Source organism: Silene latifolia, chromosome X (assembly GCF_048544455.1).
Source record: "Silene latifolia isolate original U9 population chromosome X, ASM4854445v1, whole genome shotgun sequence".
In the NCBI taxonomy this organism is placed as follows: Eukaryota; Viridiplantae; Streptophyta; class Magnoliopsida; order Caryophyllales; family Caryophyllaceae; genus Silene; species Silene latifolia.
The window spans coordinates 294,632,270-294,652,805 of NC_133537.1; the positions used below are offsets into that span (position 1 = coordinate 294,632,270).

General features: G+C 32.7%; 2 protein-coding genes across 2 annotated transcripts; both read left to right on the forward strand.

Annotated features, from left to right (window-relative positions):
- The first annotated feature begins 1,009 nt into the window (after window positions 1–1,009).
- Window positions 1,010–1,384, forward strand: LOC141620338 (uncharacterized). Its single transcript, XM_074437239.1, has one exon. The coding sequence runs from the start codon at window positions 1,010–1,012 to the stop codon at window positions 1,382–1,384; it is 375 nt and encodes a 124-aa protein (XP_074293340.1).
- A 13,442-nt stretch (window positions 1,385–14,826) lies between these two features.
- On the forward strand, window positions 14,827–20,299 carry LOC141620340 (uncharacterized). Its single transcript, XM_074437240.1, has 4 exons — window positions 14,827–14,954; window positions 15,363–15,548; window positions 19,900–19,998; window positions 20,111–20,299. The coding sequence occupies exons 1-4, from the start codon at window positions 14,827–14,829 to the stop codon at window positions 20,115–20,117; spliced, it is 420 nt and encodes a 139-aa protein (XP_074293341.1). The 3' UTR covers window positions 20,118–20,299.
- Window positions 20,300–20,536: the final 237 nt, after the last annotated feature.

The following is a 20,536-nucleotide window of genomic DNA, read 5'->3' on the forward strand; positions in this document are numbered from 1 at the left end:
AGATAAATTTCTACGGGACAAGCTTATGAATGAACATGCGTTATTCAAGCGCAAGGAGAGTGGATTAATTAAATTTCAAGCTTGAGTGTGTGTGCCTAATGATAAGGAGATCAAAGAAAGAATTATGAATGAAGCATATGCAACGCTGTATTCTGTTCACCCAGGCGGTGATAAGATGTATGAGGATTTGAAATTAGCATTTTGGTGGTCTAGGATGAAAAGGCAAATTGCAGATTTTGTGGCTCGTTGTTTGATATGTCAATAGGTGAAGAGTGAGCATAAGCAGCCTCAAGGGAAGCTACAACCTTTAGAAGTTCCTGAGTAGAAGTGGAGTTTGATCTCTATGGATTTTATAGCTGGTTTACCAAGGTCGCAGAAAGGTAATAATATGATTTGGGTAATTATTGACAGACTAACTAAGAGGGCCCACTTTATTCTAATGAAGGATACATGGAAAAAGAAGCAGCTGACCAATGCTTATATTCATCATGTGCTACGTCTTCATGGTGTCCCAAATGACATCGTGTCGGATAGAGACTCTAGGTTTATTTCTATATTTTGGGAAAAATTACAGAAAGCCTTGGGAACTAAGCTCAAGATGAGCACCGCATTTCACCCTACTACTGATGGTCAAACTGAGAGAACAAACCAGATACTTGAGGATATGCTACGAGCATGTGCTTTGCAATTTCAAGAAGGTTGGGAAGATAATCTAGATCTTATTGAGTTTTCTTATAATAATAGTTACCAAGCTACAATACAAATGGCACCATTTGAGGCGCTTTATGGGCGCAATTGTAGGAGTCTGATTTTTTGAAATGATATTAGTGAGTCTGTAATTTTGAGGCCGGATATGATAACTGAGATGGTTGAACAAGTTAAGATTATACAAGACAAGATAAAAGCAGCCCAAGACAGGCAAAAGAGTTATGTGGATAGAACGTGCTGACATGTGGAATTTGAGGTTGGTGACAAAGTTCTTTTGCGTGTCTCACCTACTAAGGGAGTAATGAGGTTTGGTAAGAAGGGCAAATTGAGTCCAAAATTCATTGGACCGTACGAGATTTTGGAGCGTATCAGTGAGGTAGCCTACCGACTTGACTTACCAGCTGACTTAGAGAGAGTTCATAATGTGTTTCACGTTTCTCAACTCAAAAAATATATTAGTGACCCATCTCATGTTTTAGATCCGGAGATTATTGAGCTTGATGAGACAATGATTTATGAAGAGAATACGGTAAAAATTTTGGATACTAAGGTGCGTAAAACCCGCAGAGGTGAAACGCACATGGTAAAAGTTTTGTGGAACAACAATAATATAGAGGAAGCTACATGGGAAGTTGAATCTGCTATGAGAGACAAGTATCCTAATCTTTTTACCTAAGGTAATTTTACGCTTCGTGGACGAAGCTTTGTTTTAAGGGGGTCGAGATTTGCACATTTAAATTTCTTTTGTGATTCTTACATATGTATCATTGTGTGAGGTTAGTGTGCTGCACGTTTACTATATGTTTCATTTTATTTTATCCTGATTTTATATTCATCATGCTTAATGCACAATGGTTACTATGTTGGAGTGTCCCCGACAATAATGCGATCACATCGTTGATAAATCACGAAATAATTTTGCATGTTCAAAATTTCTGGTCCTAAAATGTTTTTGGGATATTTGGGTTGATTTATGGATTTTATTGTTCATTATATATATTATTGGCATTAAAATGTGATTTTTATGAGAAAAATGTCATTTTTGGACGAAAAATAACTAAACTTCGAATTTTTCAGTGATTTTTGGATATGTTTTCACATATATTATCTACTAGTTGCATGTTAAATTTCGTGAAAAACTAAGTTATTTTGCATAAAATATGAATTTTATAAGTTTAAATCGAATTTAATGGGTTTGTTAGGTTAATATGAGTAATATTTTGAATCTGGTTATGAAAATTTAATATTTTGTCACATGAATTTTTACTCAGTGTGTGTAAAAATATTTTAGATGGATTGAACTCCTTATGCATGATTTATAAATTTTTGAGTAAAAATCCAATAAATAGTGACTTAAATTAGCCTATAATGCTAAAACATATTTCATGACTAAATAAAAAAGTCATATGTTGCATTTTATCCCACATTTCATATATAAAAGTGAAAAGTTGATTAAAATTAATTTTCTCATATTTTAATGGTCATATTTGATAAAACCGATAAACCGCAACAATGTCTTTCTCGAAAAAATTTCAAAATATTTAACCTAAGCTTTGAATATTATGAGTGTCATGGTATTTTTCCAGAATGTTCATGAGTTTGAATTTCAAATTTTGAAATTATTTGAAATTATTATAATTTAATTAGGAGTTTATAATATAAAATTGTATTTTTGGGTCCATTATGAACAATATTAAGAAATCAAGTTGAATTATTGTCAAAATGTTAGTGAAGACTAAGTTTTGAGTCCTAAGATGGTTAGGGTAATTGACTTGAACATAAATATGAATTTATGTAACATATTGTGATTTTAATAAGTTAAATCACGCAAATCCATAAAAATCGATGTAATATACGATATTGGCTCTTAAAAGGCGATTTAGCATAAATTTAAGCATGTTCATACATATTTTAATGCTACATTTTATTTATGATTGTCATATTTTTTATTTATATAATTTTTGAATTATGTAATTTTACTTAGTATGGCCTTAGTTTTTAATTGGTATTACCTGAAATGCATGGGAATATCGATTCGGTTGTAATTATTGTGATCTCGTATCACCGTTTTGTAACTTAATAGATTTATTTTTATTACAAATGTATAGTAGGAAATTATGTAATTTTTATTTATTATTTTATAATTTCCCGGAGTTTCCATGAAGACGGTGTTACCTCGAGACGCGTGCCAAGACCGAAGTTCAAGGGACCAAGGAGTTGGTTTCCGAATTTGTAATAGTTTATTAGATTTAGTATTTTAGGAAGGCCATACTAGGACTTTATATTTATGCTTTGCATTTTCTTTATATGTTTGCATGCATCGCTAAATCGCCATAACTAAACATGCATTATATTTAATCGAGTCATCGACCGTGTCAATTATAATTATCGTAGTTCACCACTTTAGTTCACTTAAAACGCGATAGATAATAAATTGACATGACCTCTAGCTAAATTAATAATTGAGATTTAGCCTTACCAAATAGTAGAACCCACGAAACCCAATTTCATAAGGGAGTTAATCCGGCTTCATCGTAATACAAACCTTGTTACTTTGGGTAAGTGGGTAGTAAAATGTTATTACTTCGAAATTTGGATTGAGCTCAACGGAAGTATTCGTGACCGTAGTCGCATGTGTTCCGGGCTAAAGATAAATATTAAAGTAATTTTATCGACCGAGAATTCTAAAAGTAGAATCGATTAAAGAGTTAATCAACCGAGTTATATTAATAAGGGATGAATCGGCTCACCGTGCCCGAATTGATATGAATTTGGATCTCGGGATCATTTATCATAGTTGGGTAGAGGTCACTATGTAAATGTTTTACTTGTTAAAATATTTACAAGTATTATAATAACGATAAATGTTAGTTTTCCATTATTCCGTTATCGTATTGTTCTATTTCTTTACCTCAATTCATACGATATCATTTCGATTATAGTACAAAATCTCCATTAAAACATCGTAACTTAAAGACAAATATGAATTTTTCTTCTAAAACCTCGTGTTAGCCATTGGAAGGATCTCTTGTGAAAAGTATAGATAAAAGTTATTCATGATCGAAAGGGTTTTTGATTCTTGACTAACATATCTACTTACAATGGATTATTTTTCATGTGCTTAATCGAATTAAGTACTTTGAAACGTTAAATAAATTTGGTAATTAGATTTGTTAGAAATCGTAATTGACCAAAATAAAGCAACCACTTCAATGAAAGTTTTAAGACTAAACGATTGAATTGAAGAGTAGTCTTCACAAGATTCAACTTTGCTTCTCTAAGCAAAGATTCATTGAAAATGAGTGGGAGAATTCTCTTAATTGTTAAGGAAAGGACGAGGTTCAAGAAGTAAAACTAGAATGGTATTGATACAAGGAATGATAAAAGTAAAGTTATTGAGAATAACAATACTAAACCTATCAATCCCGACCGATAAAGTTTCTATTTTGGAAGTGTTGGACACTAGAAAGGAAACTACCCCAAATTATTGAAGAACTAGCAATTTAGTTGTGGGACATCTAATGGGATTTTCTTCTCTAAATGTTTATTTGATTGACATAAATTTTGCTAGTACCACTTCGTAATATTAGAAACCGGTGGTGGTTTTCATCATTGTATTCGATACATAGGATGATTAGAATATGAAGACTAGCAACAAATTATGTCGAGAGATGAAACTAGAGTCATTGTGTACTCAATCTAGTTTTGGGTTTAAAGTTGTACCTTACTTATGACAATTAAGTACATAAACTCTAAATAAACTATATAATTTTGTTAAGACACAGAAAGGGTTTCACATATGTGACCCATTACACCACGATTTGATTTATGGCTAGCCCATAATCAAGGTGATTATATTTTAAACCAAGCTAGAATGATATATCACATAGATGATGCAAGACTCAAATTGGTAACCCAGATTAAATCTAAATTCTGGAATGATAAACACAAAGAGTTACCAAGTATTCTTGGAACCATTAGATTGTCAATCTTATGGTATATGTGTATCTTGTATTCAAAGCAAGATGTCTCGTGCCTTTTGATTGAAAAGGAGATCGAAGATACAAATCATTGATCTAGAAAAGGTTGATCATTTTCTTTTACCGACGATTAAGTTTATACTTTAGTATTCACTTAATGAGGTACAAAGAAGAAATCTTTTAAGAAGTTCAAAGAGTTCAAAGAATCACGATTTAGTCGTGATGGGATTATCTAAGTAAAGACTTTGATATAAGCCAAAGGAAATGTGATATAGTATCACAAGTTAATCTCTCTTAGCACACATTATGGGATAAGGTGTGGTTAAATGAAGAAATCAAACCCTATTCGATATGGTTGGACTTTAATCAAGTTACTTTGAGTTACTTGATCTTATTTTTGGGGATTTTATCATTTTGTCTAAAATAATTTTTCCACTAAATCTAAACGATTCATATGAGATATGAAATGGTAGGGTATCATGCTTGTAAGTTTTAAAAGAAATAAGTGCTCATTCTCCCTCCCAATAATCACGAGTACAACGGGTTTGTGGCTCATGAAGCTGTCTTTCTAAAATACAAATTTATTTCTAGAAGACAGAGTGGGAGAATATATTCAAGAGCCACAAAAGAATTGCATGTCACAAGAAACTGGTCTTTCTTGGCTACTTTCTTGGCTACATGAGACGTTGTTTCTTCGAAACCTAGGAGGTTAATCTCATCACTTGTTGAAGATGATGACTTAGTGTTACTTCTAGAAAGTAATGAACATATGACTTACATGAGAATGTTTAAGTCACAACTCAATACAAGGCTTAGAGCCATGTGAATCCGAAATAAATTCAAGTGGATTTGTTAGATATCAAAGCTTGATTGGTGGCAAAGGGTTTTTGCACTAGTTGAAATGCTTAAGTCTATTTGGATCTTCTTAGCGATTGTATTTCATTATGATGATATATAGCGAGTGAATCTAAAACCCACTTCTTCAATTAGAAGGAATGTATTCACTACATGCCATGAGTTTTGTAGATTTTTGCAATCCTAAGATAATGTGAAACTTAAGAGATGGTCTTAAGTAGGACATCAATGAGTTGGAATCAATGTTTTGATCATGTTATAAAACTTTTCTCGATAAGTCGAGAAGTTGTGTTTATACAGGGAGTTTAGTGGGAGTTACGGTAATTTTAATTAGTCTAATATGTGGATGACATATTGATCATTGGGAATGATTTAAGACTTAGAGAAATATAATACATCTATAATATCTGGATTTATGGAGATAAATCTATATGATATTAGCGTAAAAAAGGAAGTCTTATGTTGATAAGATTCATGACTAGTTCAATCAAGTTGAACATATTTGATTGATTCCATTTGCTTCCGCTGCCAAATCAATTAAATGGAAATAATGTATGACACTTCATAACTTTGAGTATGATGAATAGTTTCAAATCGAATTTAAGTAATTGTTACCAGGTAGACATATAAGTTGCTCTTAAGTGCTTGAGGAAGCAGTAAGGATGTAGACATTTGTGTAAGGGCTTACACTAATGACTGTTGAGATTGCATAAGGTTTCGGACAAAAACCGTATCCGAAACACCTAAAGATGGTTAAGGAACCATTGTGGCTATGTTATTTAAGAAATGGATTTGCTAGAATTGTTCTAGGCAATAAAGAACAATGAGAGATGCTTACAACGGAAATTGAGTACACTTGCAATCATGAGATGTGCAAGAGGATGGGTTCCGCACACTGTGAAAACAGTGGGAGCTATTCTAAGGCTAGAGAGCCTATGTCTAGATTGAATCTAGACACGTACTCAGAAAGTTTTGTAATGCAAATGTATACATTACAAAGGAAAACGAGTATGTAGTAAGGTTGAGTAAGGTACAAGAAGTTGATAAAACCTACTAACCAAAGCCTTCTCATAGGCTTAACATGATGAGTCATGTCATATGTCATTTCAATTGGATTGAGATGAACAACTACATACAAGATCAAATTGGATTCTAAGAATATGAAGTAGTAATCAGGTATTGACTATTCATATGTGATAATCACATTTGTCGTTCGAGTTTTTAAATCTAAAAAACTCCTTTTATACTTTGTTACATCCAAACGGGTTGTAGAGACAATGTTGAACCCCATTAAAGTGAACCCGGATTAACATAGTATTTGCCCATTGTCACTTGTATGAGGTGACGTCTCGAAGTGACTAGAGTGTGATGCGATTGATGGCAAGTTCAAGTGCCATAGAGTCATATGTGATGACTAGTCGATCACATGTATTGCATCATTTATTAGGAACACTTTGTCGGGCCTAATGACCGCTTATAGAGTTCTGGCAAATTTATATAGCCTGGTCGTGGCAAGTGCTACTATAGTATTCTAATGAGTCGATTCTTTTGACTAAAGACTATTCTCCAAAAATGGCACAGTTTCAGAGTAATTTTGATTTATGTTCCTACGACCTTCGTAAATGGGGTTAAAGGGCTTATTTTGGGTTATGATGAGCTGTGGCTAGTCGAAGGGAATAGTGCGATAGTAATTGTCCACCCCTTGTCAGGGTTAAAAAAATATCTCAGGGCCACTCGAGGAGTAATGAACTGGAAATGCGTGGCCACGCTCGGAAGGTATCTATGGTAGATAATTCCGGTCAATCAGTTGTTCTCCAGATCGAGGAAACCACTCTCGATATGATCACTTGCAAGTACGACCTGAAAGACACCTTGAATTGAGTGGGAGATAGTAATAGGACAAGAGAATTGATGACGCACACTTGTCGAGAACAAGTGGGAGATTGTTGGAGTGTCCCCAACAATAATGCGATCACATTGTTGATCATATTGAGATCACATGTTTAAATCTCATATTAAGAATACATGAGGGATAAGGGTTAGTGTGCCTTAATTGAGTTGTTTAGTGGAAGGCATCATGATTAACCTCTATATGATAGGGTTGCATGCCTACGCCTTGAATAGAACAACCTAAAAAGCAAATGTGCATGCATTGGCACCCTTTTTCCTCCCTCCAAAACCGGTCCCCCCTTAACTTAAATAATGTGAATTGTTCTCATTTTTCATCATTCATTTTCTATGAGAACACACAAAAATTGTATGTGATATTTTTAGAGTGTGCTAAAAATTAACTCTATACTTTGAAAAAGAAAAGAGAGCTCATAAAATTACCTCCTCTTGAACCGAAATTTTCAAGAGCATAATACATATTTTGTGTCAATTTTTACGGTAGGATTTTATTAATACTAGTCTTATGTTAATAAAATCTATTAAGGGTGTTGCCTTGGTACAATCCTTGGGGAGAGATTCTACACTTGAATCTTGCTCATCCACTAAGGAAAGCTCAAGATCTAGCAAGGTAGGTGACCTTGCTAGTGCCCATTTTGCCGAGTCAACAATGTAAGGAACCGATTTTCTTTACTCTTATATTAAGTTTTGCATGCATAAGATCTTATACTAATTTTATGACTAAATTAGTTTCTCACTTATTGAATAAGTAATCAAATGAGATTAATGAATCCCTACATACTAGTATTCATCATGTTTAATGCTCAATATTTGTTATATGTTGGTACTGGTTGTGCGCCTTTAAAACTTTGATTGTGCTTTTATAACACTTCCAAAAAATTTTATTTTATGTGTTTAATCAATTTCTCTAAACTGGTGAAATATGGAATTTGTTAAAATGTGTTGTTCTTCATAGGAAAAAAAATTTATTCTTTTGCAATCCGACTATACTCTTAGTTTTGGGGGCTAGTGAAGCTTTTATCTTGGGAGTTGAGATAATGAAGAGAAGTTTGTAAGGTATTGTATAACGGTGAGAAACGTGGCAAAATTTTGAATATATGAAGTGAGTAGACATCGGAGTATAAGTATGAAGGTTCATGTTTTAAGGACGAGTTTAAGCTTCAAGGACGAAGCTTTACTTTAAGGAGGGAAGTTTGTAACACCCCATTATTTTTTCTATGTACATTTTGGTATTTTGAGTCGAAAATCTCATAAGCTTATTATTTAATTATTTATATTTATTTATTTATTTATTTATTTATTATTATTATTATTATTATTATTATTATTATTATTATTATTATTATTATTAAAATGGTAAAGTAAGACTATTTTGAGTTTTCGTAAAATAAATTGGGTTGAATTGTCTCGAAAGTCGAAGATATTTCTTTAATAAAAAAAACCACAATATACTCCATCCAAGTTACGATTCTTTTTCAATAAACCCCTTATACCCTTACTTTATTCTTTTCCCTAATTTCTGCAACTTGTTCCCCTTTCTGGCGCTGCCTCGTTTCTTTTTCATCTGCTTCTCTTTCAAGTTTCAATCTGTATAGCTGACATCTCTCAAGAGTTCTGACCAAAGTCTTCGATTGCCCCTTGTTCCCTCTTGTCTTTGAATCATTTAAGTAAATTTCGATAACTCGATTTCTCAAATTTATATCGTATGAACGAAATCCGAAGGATGTTTTATTGTCGGACCAGATCGTAAACTATTGGCTTGGGGATGGATTATTGTTTACATTGACGTAGGTAGATTGTATATTATCTTGATTTTTAGTTCTTTGTATATAGATGATTATGTGATAGTGGATTTTTCTGTATGGGTTATTTGGGTTTGTGTAGTTTAGATATAAGGAGGGTTTGTGTGGTTTTGATTTGATATGAAAATTATGTTGCAAGATTGATTTAAGGATTAGCGAAATACTACACATGATGTAAGCCATGAATTAGAAGAAGGAAGTTTGACAAATCATGTGAGAGTGTTGACAAGATTACTTGGTTGATTAGCTTTTGTGCAACTAGGTTCGTAAAAGTTTGGTAAAACAAATCATTGAATTGATAAATAGGTTGGTACATAGGACTTGAGATTTAATTTGAGCAAACGTCTAGTTGTGATAGCCAAAGTTTTGATATTCACTACAGTTTTGACCGATTTTTACGCAGCCTGGAATCAGGCCAAGCTATTCCAGGGTATTCTGGCCAGGGTAGATTATGGTGAGGTTAATTAGTATCATCCTATTATGATGGTATCGTAGTTATACCTTTGTAGGGTTGATTATAAAGTAAAAAGAGACATATTAAAAGTAAAGAATAATAAAAGAAGACATGACACAATGATTTATACGTGGAAAAACCGTTGGATGGGAAAAAACCACGGGCACCAAGCCAGGAGAGGATTTCACTATGTATTTCGTATAATATCAGTATAATTGTACAATGCTAGGTAATTATGTGACTTTCATGTAGTAGTGATGTTGGATGATGATGGAGTGAGTGATGTTAGCCTTTGTTGTTTCATATTTAAAATAAAATAGGTCGAAAGAGTGGTTGCTTGTGAGTAGGAGGTAGCTCCACTTTTTTAGGGTTGTTCCCTTGATTGTAGTTGACTTCTCCTTCTCTTGACCGTGTGTTTTCTCTCTTATATGACTAGGGTTTTGTTGGCTGCGGCTTCTAATGAGGGAATAAGGTGCCAAGTGTCCCTTATAAATAGGAACTAACTTTGACTTGGTTAATTTGACATGTGCTAAATTGCTTAGCATCCAATGCTTGTTAAATATCTTCTCCATATTTTATGATGGTCGTCCCCTACATGCCTGCATACCTCTCTTGGCCTGTACCAATGCCTGCCAGGCTAAACTGCTTTGTTCGCAAGCCCGACCGCGGTTCTGTGACCGACAATGCCTCGCATCTTTATCTTGTCTTTGACTTATAATAAGGCGACCGAGTTGTACCTGGTCGTATTTTTAGTACGATGCCTTGTCCGTCCCGATATAGTCTTTCTTTGTCTCCTTGCCCCGGGATTATTACGTTAAACTAGCGTAATCTGGTCGCGAGAGTGAGTTATAGCCTGTCGGTAGTGTAAAATACCAGGCTCAACAATTACTCCTTATCTTCTTATTATTTGTGATTCAAGCCAATAATGAGTAGATAACTTCATTCCAATCATAGACAAAGCTCGATCATGCAGTTGTACATATTCCTGGCGTATTATTTCTTCACTGCCCGGGGTTAGGCTAGATATGAAAAAATAACAGTTTTCTTGCGCGTCTATGGATTATTTATCCTGCATACAGTTGGTAGGGCTTGTTTTTGCCCCACTATATGATAGAAAAAATTAGAGTAAAGTGCAGATCGACTGTGTTTGTATGTTGATCAAGTGTATTTATCAAGTGTGTATGAATCAATATCCCTGCAATATTTTTTGTACTAGCATTTAGATAGTCGTAAACAAAATTTAGATTAGTCATGCGCTCTGTGTTCTGGACATGAATGATAGTTCCTAATAGGTGGAGATTATAAAGAAAAACATGAGAGTGAAATTTTAAGTATAGGAAAGAGTAAACCTGGTGTCAAAAATCAAGCAATCACTGATATATTGCTTGTTGTAAGTGTATTGGAATCACTCCTGAAGCTTTTGCCATCAGGAAAGATATAGCTTGATGATATATACCGCGATTTTCATTAGAAGTCTAACGATGAAGTTTCCTTCTTCAGGACATGATGATAAGTATAAGACAACCTTTGAGCAATATGTTATGTAGGATGCCCTAGTGCTGATGAAGATAAATAATGCTACAACTTTTCAGGACACCTTTTGAGTGAAGACATTAGTTCTGGAACATTCCCGCAGCACTCGTCGTAGTTGGTTTTCCTCAATTAATCTTGTATTTCCTTGATACTTTATTATGTCAGCGGTACATTTCGTATGGCATTCTTGGTAGACAGCTTGTTAAGCAAAGTGAACACCTGGGACACTAAGCTGATGGAGGCTGATGTCCTTCATGAGAAAAGAAGAATTTTGGTGCTCGGTTAGGCGAGCAACAATTTCTGATTGTTGATAATGTTTGACCTTGACAAGAGGGAGGTCATTGGCAGAAATGTTGAACTGTTTTTTGTGGTCTCTTGCCCAACCAAGGAGAATGTACTTGGTAGAACAATTAACCTTTTGTGCCTTTGCCCCAGGGGGTAAGGGTAAGTAATATGACTCATGTCCTAGGGACATTTGTCGGATTTTGGTGGTTTGTGAACGTTGTTCCTGTCCTGGGGACATGTTTATTTTTTATATCCTGTAAGAATTGAATCCTGTATATTTCACAACCTGTAAAAAATTAGAAAATTGTTGCAAAGGTTACACCTGTTTTTGTTTGTTTTTCGATATATGTACTTTTGAAAGGATCTTTGCCTGTCTTGAGGGCTTATGATCCTCAGCCTGACTGGAGGGTTTTGATTATGCCTGTCTAGAGGGCTTTGCACGAGTTGTCAAGATCTTTCACCTTCGTCCCCGTATAAAAGGATTTTTGCCTGGCTGGAGGGCTTATTATCCTTAGCACTACTACAATTATTCTCAAAGAGGACGCCATTTAGAGTACGGTTGGGGACGGAACTGTCTTATATCGACCATTTATTTTGGCGCCATTTGTAAATACTTACTTAGGACGGTTAATAGGGACACCCATCATCTTTGTAAAAATAACAAAGACGGTTGGTCAATTAAACCGTCTTCTTATTAAAATACAAGACGGGTTATTAACGAGACCGTCTTCTTCTTGTTTAGTAAAGATGATCCAAATTCCTCACTACACTTACTCAACCCTTATTCAAACAAAACTTTCTAACCCTAATTAACCATAAACCCAATTCATCGTCTGCCTTCATCTCCTTCATCATCGCCCTAACGCTACTTGATCACCATCTGTCGTTCATTCGCCTTCATCATCACCCTAACGCCAGCGTACCGTCGATCATCGCATGTCGTGCATCTCTTTACCAAGGTGTGTGTCAATTGTCATATTTTTCATTTGTTACTTGATAAATGGTTTATTTAGTACAAATTGATTCGTAAATACCATAACTAAACATTGAAATCAATTCGTTTATTTGCTGATAATTCGTTTATTTGATGATAATTCGTTTAGTTGCTGAAATCAATTGATAATTCGTTTATGTGTTGATAATTCATTTATTTATCGATCATTGATAATTTGTTTATTTGCTTACATCACTTGAACAATGAAATCAATTTTGCTGCTCCTTTTTTTTGGACATATTGCTATACCCATCCCTCTTAATCTGTTTGTGCTTATCTCTAAGTAGCACCTCTCTGAAGTTCAAAATCTTATGACTTTCTGCAACTTCTGAATAGTCCATTCAAATAAGGATTAAGAAAACTGGCACATACCATTTGGCGAGTTACATATTATATATTCCAATTGCGTTGGTCGGAAAGTTCCATTCCTGCACTTATATTACAAATAACGTCAAATTATACTTGTACAAGCACATGATTTTAATTAGGGGTCAGATGAGCTTAATGGATTGAGGTTAGTCTTCCTCCACTCTTTAGGGTGGTGGGGCAGAGGACATAGATGTGGACATGTCAGTCACTGGTTGTAATTTTGATTTTAGGTGAGGTATTTTCTGTTCAGTTTTGTCTTATTTTTGTTTGTCAAACACTGAAACCTGTCTTGAATGAGCCAGGTCAGTTTGTCTTTGAGTCAGTTTTGTGTAGCTTTATGAGGCAGGAACAATTAATAGCATATTAGATTATAACAATCAGGTATAATCACAACAAAAAATTAAAGAAATTCAGTGTATGCTAAATGGGTAAATAGAGATGTACCATCTCCAGAGAAGGAATCCTTGGTCCAGTTATGTCCTGCTCTGTATCAAAGCTCTATGGAAATAGTGGCCATAAGTATTTCAGTAAAAAACACAGCCGTACAGCATAATTTTCTGAAGACTTATGTGGTCACTAGTACGAATCCCATTGTGTGGTCAAAATGAGCACATTTTTGTTTTTTTTTTTCAACGGTTTATTATTTAATTCCTATTTTTAAAAGGCTTTATGCAGTAAATATATTAGTTGCTACATTACTTGGTCACTACCTTATTAATCGAAATTTGTTAGTTGTTCATTATAGCAAATGTAGTTGTAAATTGTTAGCAATGCGAACAATAATCTTTATTAGTTTGGTCATTGTAGAAAAAGTTAATGATAAATACTTGTATTAATAGGTTGAATTCCCAAAAAAAAAATTAGACTATTTGTCATTTTGAGAATTTTAAAAAACGATACGAGTATATATTCTTAAAAGGAAGGATCATAAATTTATAAGTTAAGATGGTGGTTAATAATTTAATTTACTAAATAACTATTGATAGAATTATGGATTGCATTTCAAAATATTTACAAATATATAAAAAGGATGGGAAAGAAGCAGCATACCTCATATGTTAATTTGGCCACCATGATGATTTTTTCTTTGCGTAATTTTCAGATTAGGGTTATCATCTCAATTCCCTCTCATATCTAGAAAATATGAATATACTGAGTGGTGGGAGGTTTTAATTTTACGTTTTAAGGCTTTTAGTCTATGGTAGAGAGGGGAGATGAGCGATAAAATAAAATTTTCATTTGTAGCCTCAAGCCAAGGTTATCATCTCAATTCCTCCTCGTACTTACGGCTGCCAGATGACCTTCTCTTATTCCTTCATTCTGTTTGAAATGTATTTTGAAGATATATCATATCTTATTATCTTATGTTGCCGAATAACTTATCAAGGATAGTTTTTTTATCATTTATCTGTTGAACATTTACTGACATACAAGGTTTCATTGATTTCTTCCCCCTTCCTAGACCAAGAAGCCTGGAATAAGTCATCTCAACTGTGCTTATATTGTACCACTCTATTTTTTTTTTAATAAATACTAAGGTTATTGACTAAAAAAGTATGAGTGAAAAATGGATAGGCTTAGGTATTTCATCTAAGGAGGTAAACTGCCTGTCTGTCTCCATGGTAGATAGGGAGATTAGATTGTGGAGAGACATCATTAGCAGTTGGTCTGAGTGTGCTATCACGCTAATGGATGTGGCGACCTAACGTAGCTAAATACTGCCTCTTGCCAGTATCGCTACAAAATGCAGTGAATGTGGTAGAGGCGTTGATTTAATACCATGGGCTGGAGTTACCAAGAGGCAGGTTCGTAGAAACGGTGCTGAGAATTAGGTCTACAATCCATTACGGCTTGGATTAAGCACACTGTAGTCTAGGTCTACAATGAAACAATTAAACTTCTTCATGTGGCGACCTAAGAGGCAGGTTCGTAGAAACGATGATCACCGTGGATATAGAAGAGCATATACTACACCAAGAACAGAAATGCATGCTTACCTATGAAGACCTTATTCATTGGTGTGACAAAGAAGAGATAAGTGCCTCTCACATTGCTTTATTCATCAGGTTTGATTTTTAATCTTCAAAAATGTTTTATACAATTTTCTTAATTTTGTTTTGAATTTAGTTAGTACGCTTTAATAGTCACATAGAGTATACAATTAAGCTCTATATATTAAGAGATGCCCTTAGCAAAAGCCAGCCAACGACTATTTCCTCATCCCAGCCAGCCGATCATCCCACAAACGCAACAATCATCCTTGCCTTATTTAATTTATTCATTAGCTGGATGTTGCATATAATTTGTAATTAATCTCCTTCCGTAAATATGCTTGTATCCACTAGTGTATAAAACGGGTGCATAAGTGTGTAAAGCAGATAGTTTTCTAGCATATATCGCTTCTATGCTGCAATTTTAAACCATATGATCATTAACATACGCTGAATCGACCAATTAACATTTTTTTGTGGTAGGTATTTAACTGAACTGGTACAGGGTATGCAATGTACAAATTCATATGGATTCTTGTGCCCCACGTTATTGTCCAAGTTCGCTAGTTTTGAAAATGAAGAGAATCGGCCAGATTATATTATTAAGGCTATGACATGTACGGGCTGTGAAAGCGATCGAAAGCTTATTTTTGCTCCATATTTTGAAGAGTATGCACCTTTTTTCATACTAATATTAATTATATTATTCAATGCTGCTTATTAAAGCGGTCGAAAGCTGATTGTTTTATTTTATAAATGGTAGTAATCATTGGATGTTGGCTGCCATTAATCCAAAAGATAGTGTAGTATATTGGTGTGATCCAGCTGGAACTCTAGAGCCTCGTAAAATTTTGAAGGATGCAATTAATTTATAAGCTCAGCATGTATACAATTTAATAAATTGCAATTATTTCACATATCTACATTTGTTTTAGTAAATAAATGTAATTAAGCTAAGTCTATTACGTATATTTAACACAGGGCAATTACGAAGCTAAATTCTATGGATCCATTTTTCGGATGTCACCAAGAAAAACAGCTTGAATGAAAAATAATAAACGTACCCCTTCAACTAATACTAATAGTGCTTTTATCTCTTTTTTTACCGATTTTTTTTTAATGTAAGAAGAGGTCCCCTTACCACCTCTTCCCTTAATATACTTCCCTTAATATACTTAGGTTTACCACCTCTTATTAGAGCCAACATACTTCTCCTTTCACACCCCATTCTCAACCACTATTCACCCTTGCCATCACCTGCTAGTGGCACCATCTCATACCGTCAACCACTATTTGCTGCCCTCGCCTCCTCATCTCCTCTGCCAAGAGTAAAATCTTAATCAACCAGCTTGAAGATTTTCTCTAGCTTTATAAATAACAATAATATGCAATAGTCCATCTTCTTGTTTTACCAGGAAAATCAAGTGTAGATACACTGTAGTTTTTATAATTATAATAACAATACTCTATGTTTCATTATCCAATTATCACTGAATTTGGAAACATAAATGTCGTTTGATGGCAATGTAGCTGATCCCAAAAGTTTCCTTTATGGTTAATGAAGATCAAATCAATGATTGTGATTCCTTTAGTTTCCTTTATGACGGCTTTGGAATTTCTTGCTGGAAATAATCCAGGGTGAGTCATGGGTGATTGTGGTGCTGATGAATAACGTGGTTGTGGATGAATATGTTGGCGGTTGTGGGGTTGGTGATGGTGAGATATGCATGAATAAGGGTAGGGGACTAAGGACTAAGGTGGGTCATGGAGATTGAGGGGAGTAACTTGCTAAACAGGTAGATGGTTACCCGAGTGTAATACCAGAAAAGGGGAGTAATTGTGAGTAATAGTGTAGTTTATTGTGAGTTAAACTGAAATTCAGAGTATTTTGAGAAGATAGCCTTTTGACGTATTATTGACTGTCCAGCCTACACAAGCCAGTCTATGTGATAGTAGTGTGTGACTCATTGGTTTTTACTATAATCTATAAAACTATATTAAAAGGGTAACCTTAAAAGGCCACGTAGACAAAGCCACATAAGCGAAGAAAAAGCCATGCGTGCATATATAGTTAAAAGACAACTTTAAATACATTTAATTTTTTTCCATGTAGGATTATCATAATTAAATTCTATTAATTTATATTGTTAATATTAAGGCTACTTTAATAAATTTATTAAAATTTATTATAAGGTTTAGTAATTTTTTTTTTGTGTGGAAACCATAAGATCATTATTTAAATTATAAAAATAAATTAAAAATTTAGTCTCATAATTTAAATCATTCAATTTGTTCATCTAACTCCTCCTTAACCATAATATAGTAGCTAAAAGGTCTTATATAGTAAATAAAAAAATCTAATAATTTGGATTATAAAGCTACTAATATCTACAAATTTATAAATATAATTAAAAGAAAAAACCAAAATATCTATCATCATCAATATGTCATATTTTAACTACATAGTTAAAAGGCAACTTAATACATTTAATTTTTTTGCCATGTAGGATTATCATAATTAAATTCTATTAATTTATATTGTTAATATTAAGGCTACTTTAATAAATTTATTAAAACTCATATAAGGTTTAGTAATATTTATTTTTGTATGGAAACCATAAGATCATGATTTAAATTATAAAAATAAATTGAGAATTTACTCTCATCATTTAAATCATTCAATTTGTTCATCTAACTGCTCCTTAACTATAAATATAATAGCTATAAGGTCTTATATAGTAAATAAAAAATCTAATAATTTGGATTATAAAGCTACTAATATCTACAAATTTATAAATATAATTAAAAGAAAAAACCAAAATATCTATCATCATCAATATGTCATATTTTAACTACTTAGTTAAAAGGCAACTTAATACATTTAATTTTTTGCCATGTAGGATTATCATAATTAAATTCTATTAAATTCTATTGTTAATATTAAGGCTACTTTAATAAATTTATTAAAACTCATATAAAGTTTAGTAATATTTATTTTTGTATGGAAACCATAAGATCATAATTTAAAAATAAATTAAGAATTTACTCTCATCATTTAAATCATTCAATTTATTCATCTAACTCCTCCTTAACCAGAAAGATAGTAGCTAAAAGGTCTGATATGTAGTAAATAAAAAATCTAATAATTTGGATTATAAGGCTACTAATATCTACAAATTTATAAATATAATTAAAAGGAAAACCAAAATATCTAGCATCATCAATATGTCATATTTTAATTACATATACAAGATAACTTTTTAAACGACTTTCATGCAAAGTGGAGTTTGTAAGAAAAAAAATTAATAATAATAATAATAATAATAATAACAATAACGATAACGATAACGATAACAATAACAATAAAAATAACAATAACAATAACAATAACAATAACAATAACAATAACAATAACAATAACAATAACAATAACAATAACAATAACAATAACAATAACAATAACAATAGTAATAATAATAATAATAATAATGCAAACCTTTTACATACCATTTCTCATTTTCCCATATTTATGTTTATATTAAACTTCATAATAATGAAAAATGGATGCTCAAAAGTCATGAACTTGATCTTTATTTATACCTATATTAAATTTGATAATAATGAAAAAATAATATTTAATAGCCATAAAACGCATCCTCAATTGTTTATATATTTTTTATGGAAAGCAAAATTTGTAAGCAAAAAATTTCTTATCTCTATCGTTAGTAGAATGGTATGTGTCACCGATATTATTAACTAATTTTTTTTATTGGAAGTTTCATTGGGTTATGAAATGTTCATCACATTTTCAATTTCGCGTATGTGTTTGTTTTGTTCTCATTTAGGTGCTATCAAGATTATTTATTGTGTTAACCTCTTCCAAGGTAAATATACTTACATCTCTATGATTTGATTATCATTCCCTCTTTTTTTTCATTACTTAAGGTGAAACTAAATTAATAATGATAATATTGCATAAAACAAATCCCACTATTATTGTGTTATTTTTTTTTAATAGATATGATTTATTGAAGAAAGAAGATTATAAGGAGAAGTGAAATAATAAGATTGCTTAAACAACTATATTTTACATAGTAACTAAAGATTGGTGACATCAACGTGGAATCGTGGATGATTAATAATTTTTTGAGCATTTATTATATATATTTTTAAATATCACAAAAACTCCCGAGAGACAATAGAGACCTCTCACACGATGGGGTGAGGGACCCACTAAATTTCATTTTTTCTTATTATGTCTCCCACTAAATTAGTGGGAGACGGTCTCTCATGAGACCTACTGTTGAAATATATGGCTAAAAGGTGGAAAATTTGAGGGGATGACATAGCATTTTTTGTATAATATTGTTTAATAGGTGAATTATTTGGCAATAATGATCCAATTGTTGTTCAAGTTGTTGCTGTTTTAAAATTTTTAGTTCCGCAATTTATTATTGTATTAGCTTCAATTTTATGGGGGTATGAAATGTTAGTTTTGTCATAACATTTCTAATTGTGTGTTTTATGTTATTTTCAGAATTGTTGATGAAATTTTGACATCTAATTTGTGAGGGTGCTCTATCTTTAGGGATCTTTGTTTGATAATATAGTTTTGTTTAATTTGATTATATGAATACTAATATTATTAATTCATTTTTGGTTGCATTGAGTTACTTTAGTTTTGATAGGGGTATCTTAGTATATCTAATATATGAAATTTTAATTTCTGATAAACTATTGTATAAAAGACTAATTGAATTTATACAACCCTTAAAACATGAAAACCATAAATTGAATTGATCGTAGTATGTTATTGTATTAAATCACTAAAGTATTACACTAGAAATAGAACAACCCGTGAATTTCACGGGTCACAAAACTAGTTAAGCCTAAATAAGCTAAAAACTAGTAATATGAAGTATGACTTCGATACGTTGTAGTTGACATGATTATATAGTCTATGTTTTAATGCTATGGGCTTATTCTATATACGCTGGAGTTGACATAATTTCGATTTTAGTGTCCTACACAGCCCTTTGGGACCGTCTTATGTGGATATTATATCTGCCGATATATGTTGGAGATCATCAGAGGACGATATGTTAATATTATTCCAAATGTACGTCCTTTCATTTGTTTTTTTTTTTTAATATTTAATTCATTTTATATAAATTAAACATGTAGGTGTGTAAATAATTGTAATTGTGTTATTTTGGTTACTTTATATGCAGTTCATGATTAGAGCTCCAAAGGCATACTCGGTTGAGAAAACGGATGAGGTGCGGGAAATTTGGGCTAGCTATGCATTGAAATTTAAGGCGCAAATATTTGACGGCAACGTCTAAAGTAATTAGGCTGGTCGGATAGTTTATGTGATGGTTTGTGGATGTAGAAACTTGTGTTAGTGCTTGTGTTCAAAATTGTCGATTGATGTGGCTAAAGTCGTATTACCAAATCAAAGTAAAACTATCTCAAGACTAACAAGAATAGCTAGTGATAAGACAGGTATCGAATCCACAGGGAGGCGGTGAAAGCTAAGTCTAAAAGTATTTAAATTGCCTAGAAGTAACCAATTTCGGGGGTTTTGTTTTGAGTTGATTCTAACAAACTAATTGCAATGTAATTAAATGATGAATAACAATAATATTAAAAGTCTA

What these genes read in the sequence shown, in the direction of transcription:
- LOC141620338 (XM_074437239.1), top strand. Translation starts at nt 1,010, where the DNA reads ATGAGGTTTGGTAAGAAGGGCAAATTGAGTCCAAAATTCATTGGACCG.
- LOC141620340 (XM_074437240.1), top strand. Translation starts at nt 14,827, where the DNA reads ATGATCACCGTGGATATAGAAGAGCATATACTACACCAAGAACAGAAA. An exon ending in CACATTGCTTTATTCATCAG is followed by an intron (nt 14,955 to 15,362) that starts GTTTGATTTTTA and finishes TTTTTGTGGTAG; the next exon opens with GTATTTAACTGAACTGGTAC. An exon ending in TTTGCTCCATATTTTGAAGA is followed by an intron (nt 15,549 to 19,899) that starts GTATGCACCTTT and finishes TTTCGATTTTAG; the next exon opens with TGTCCTACACAGCCCTTTGG.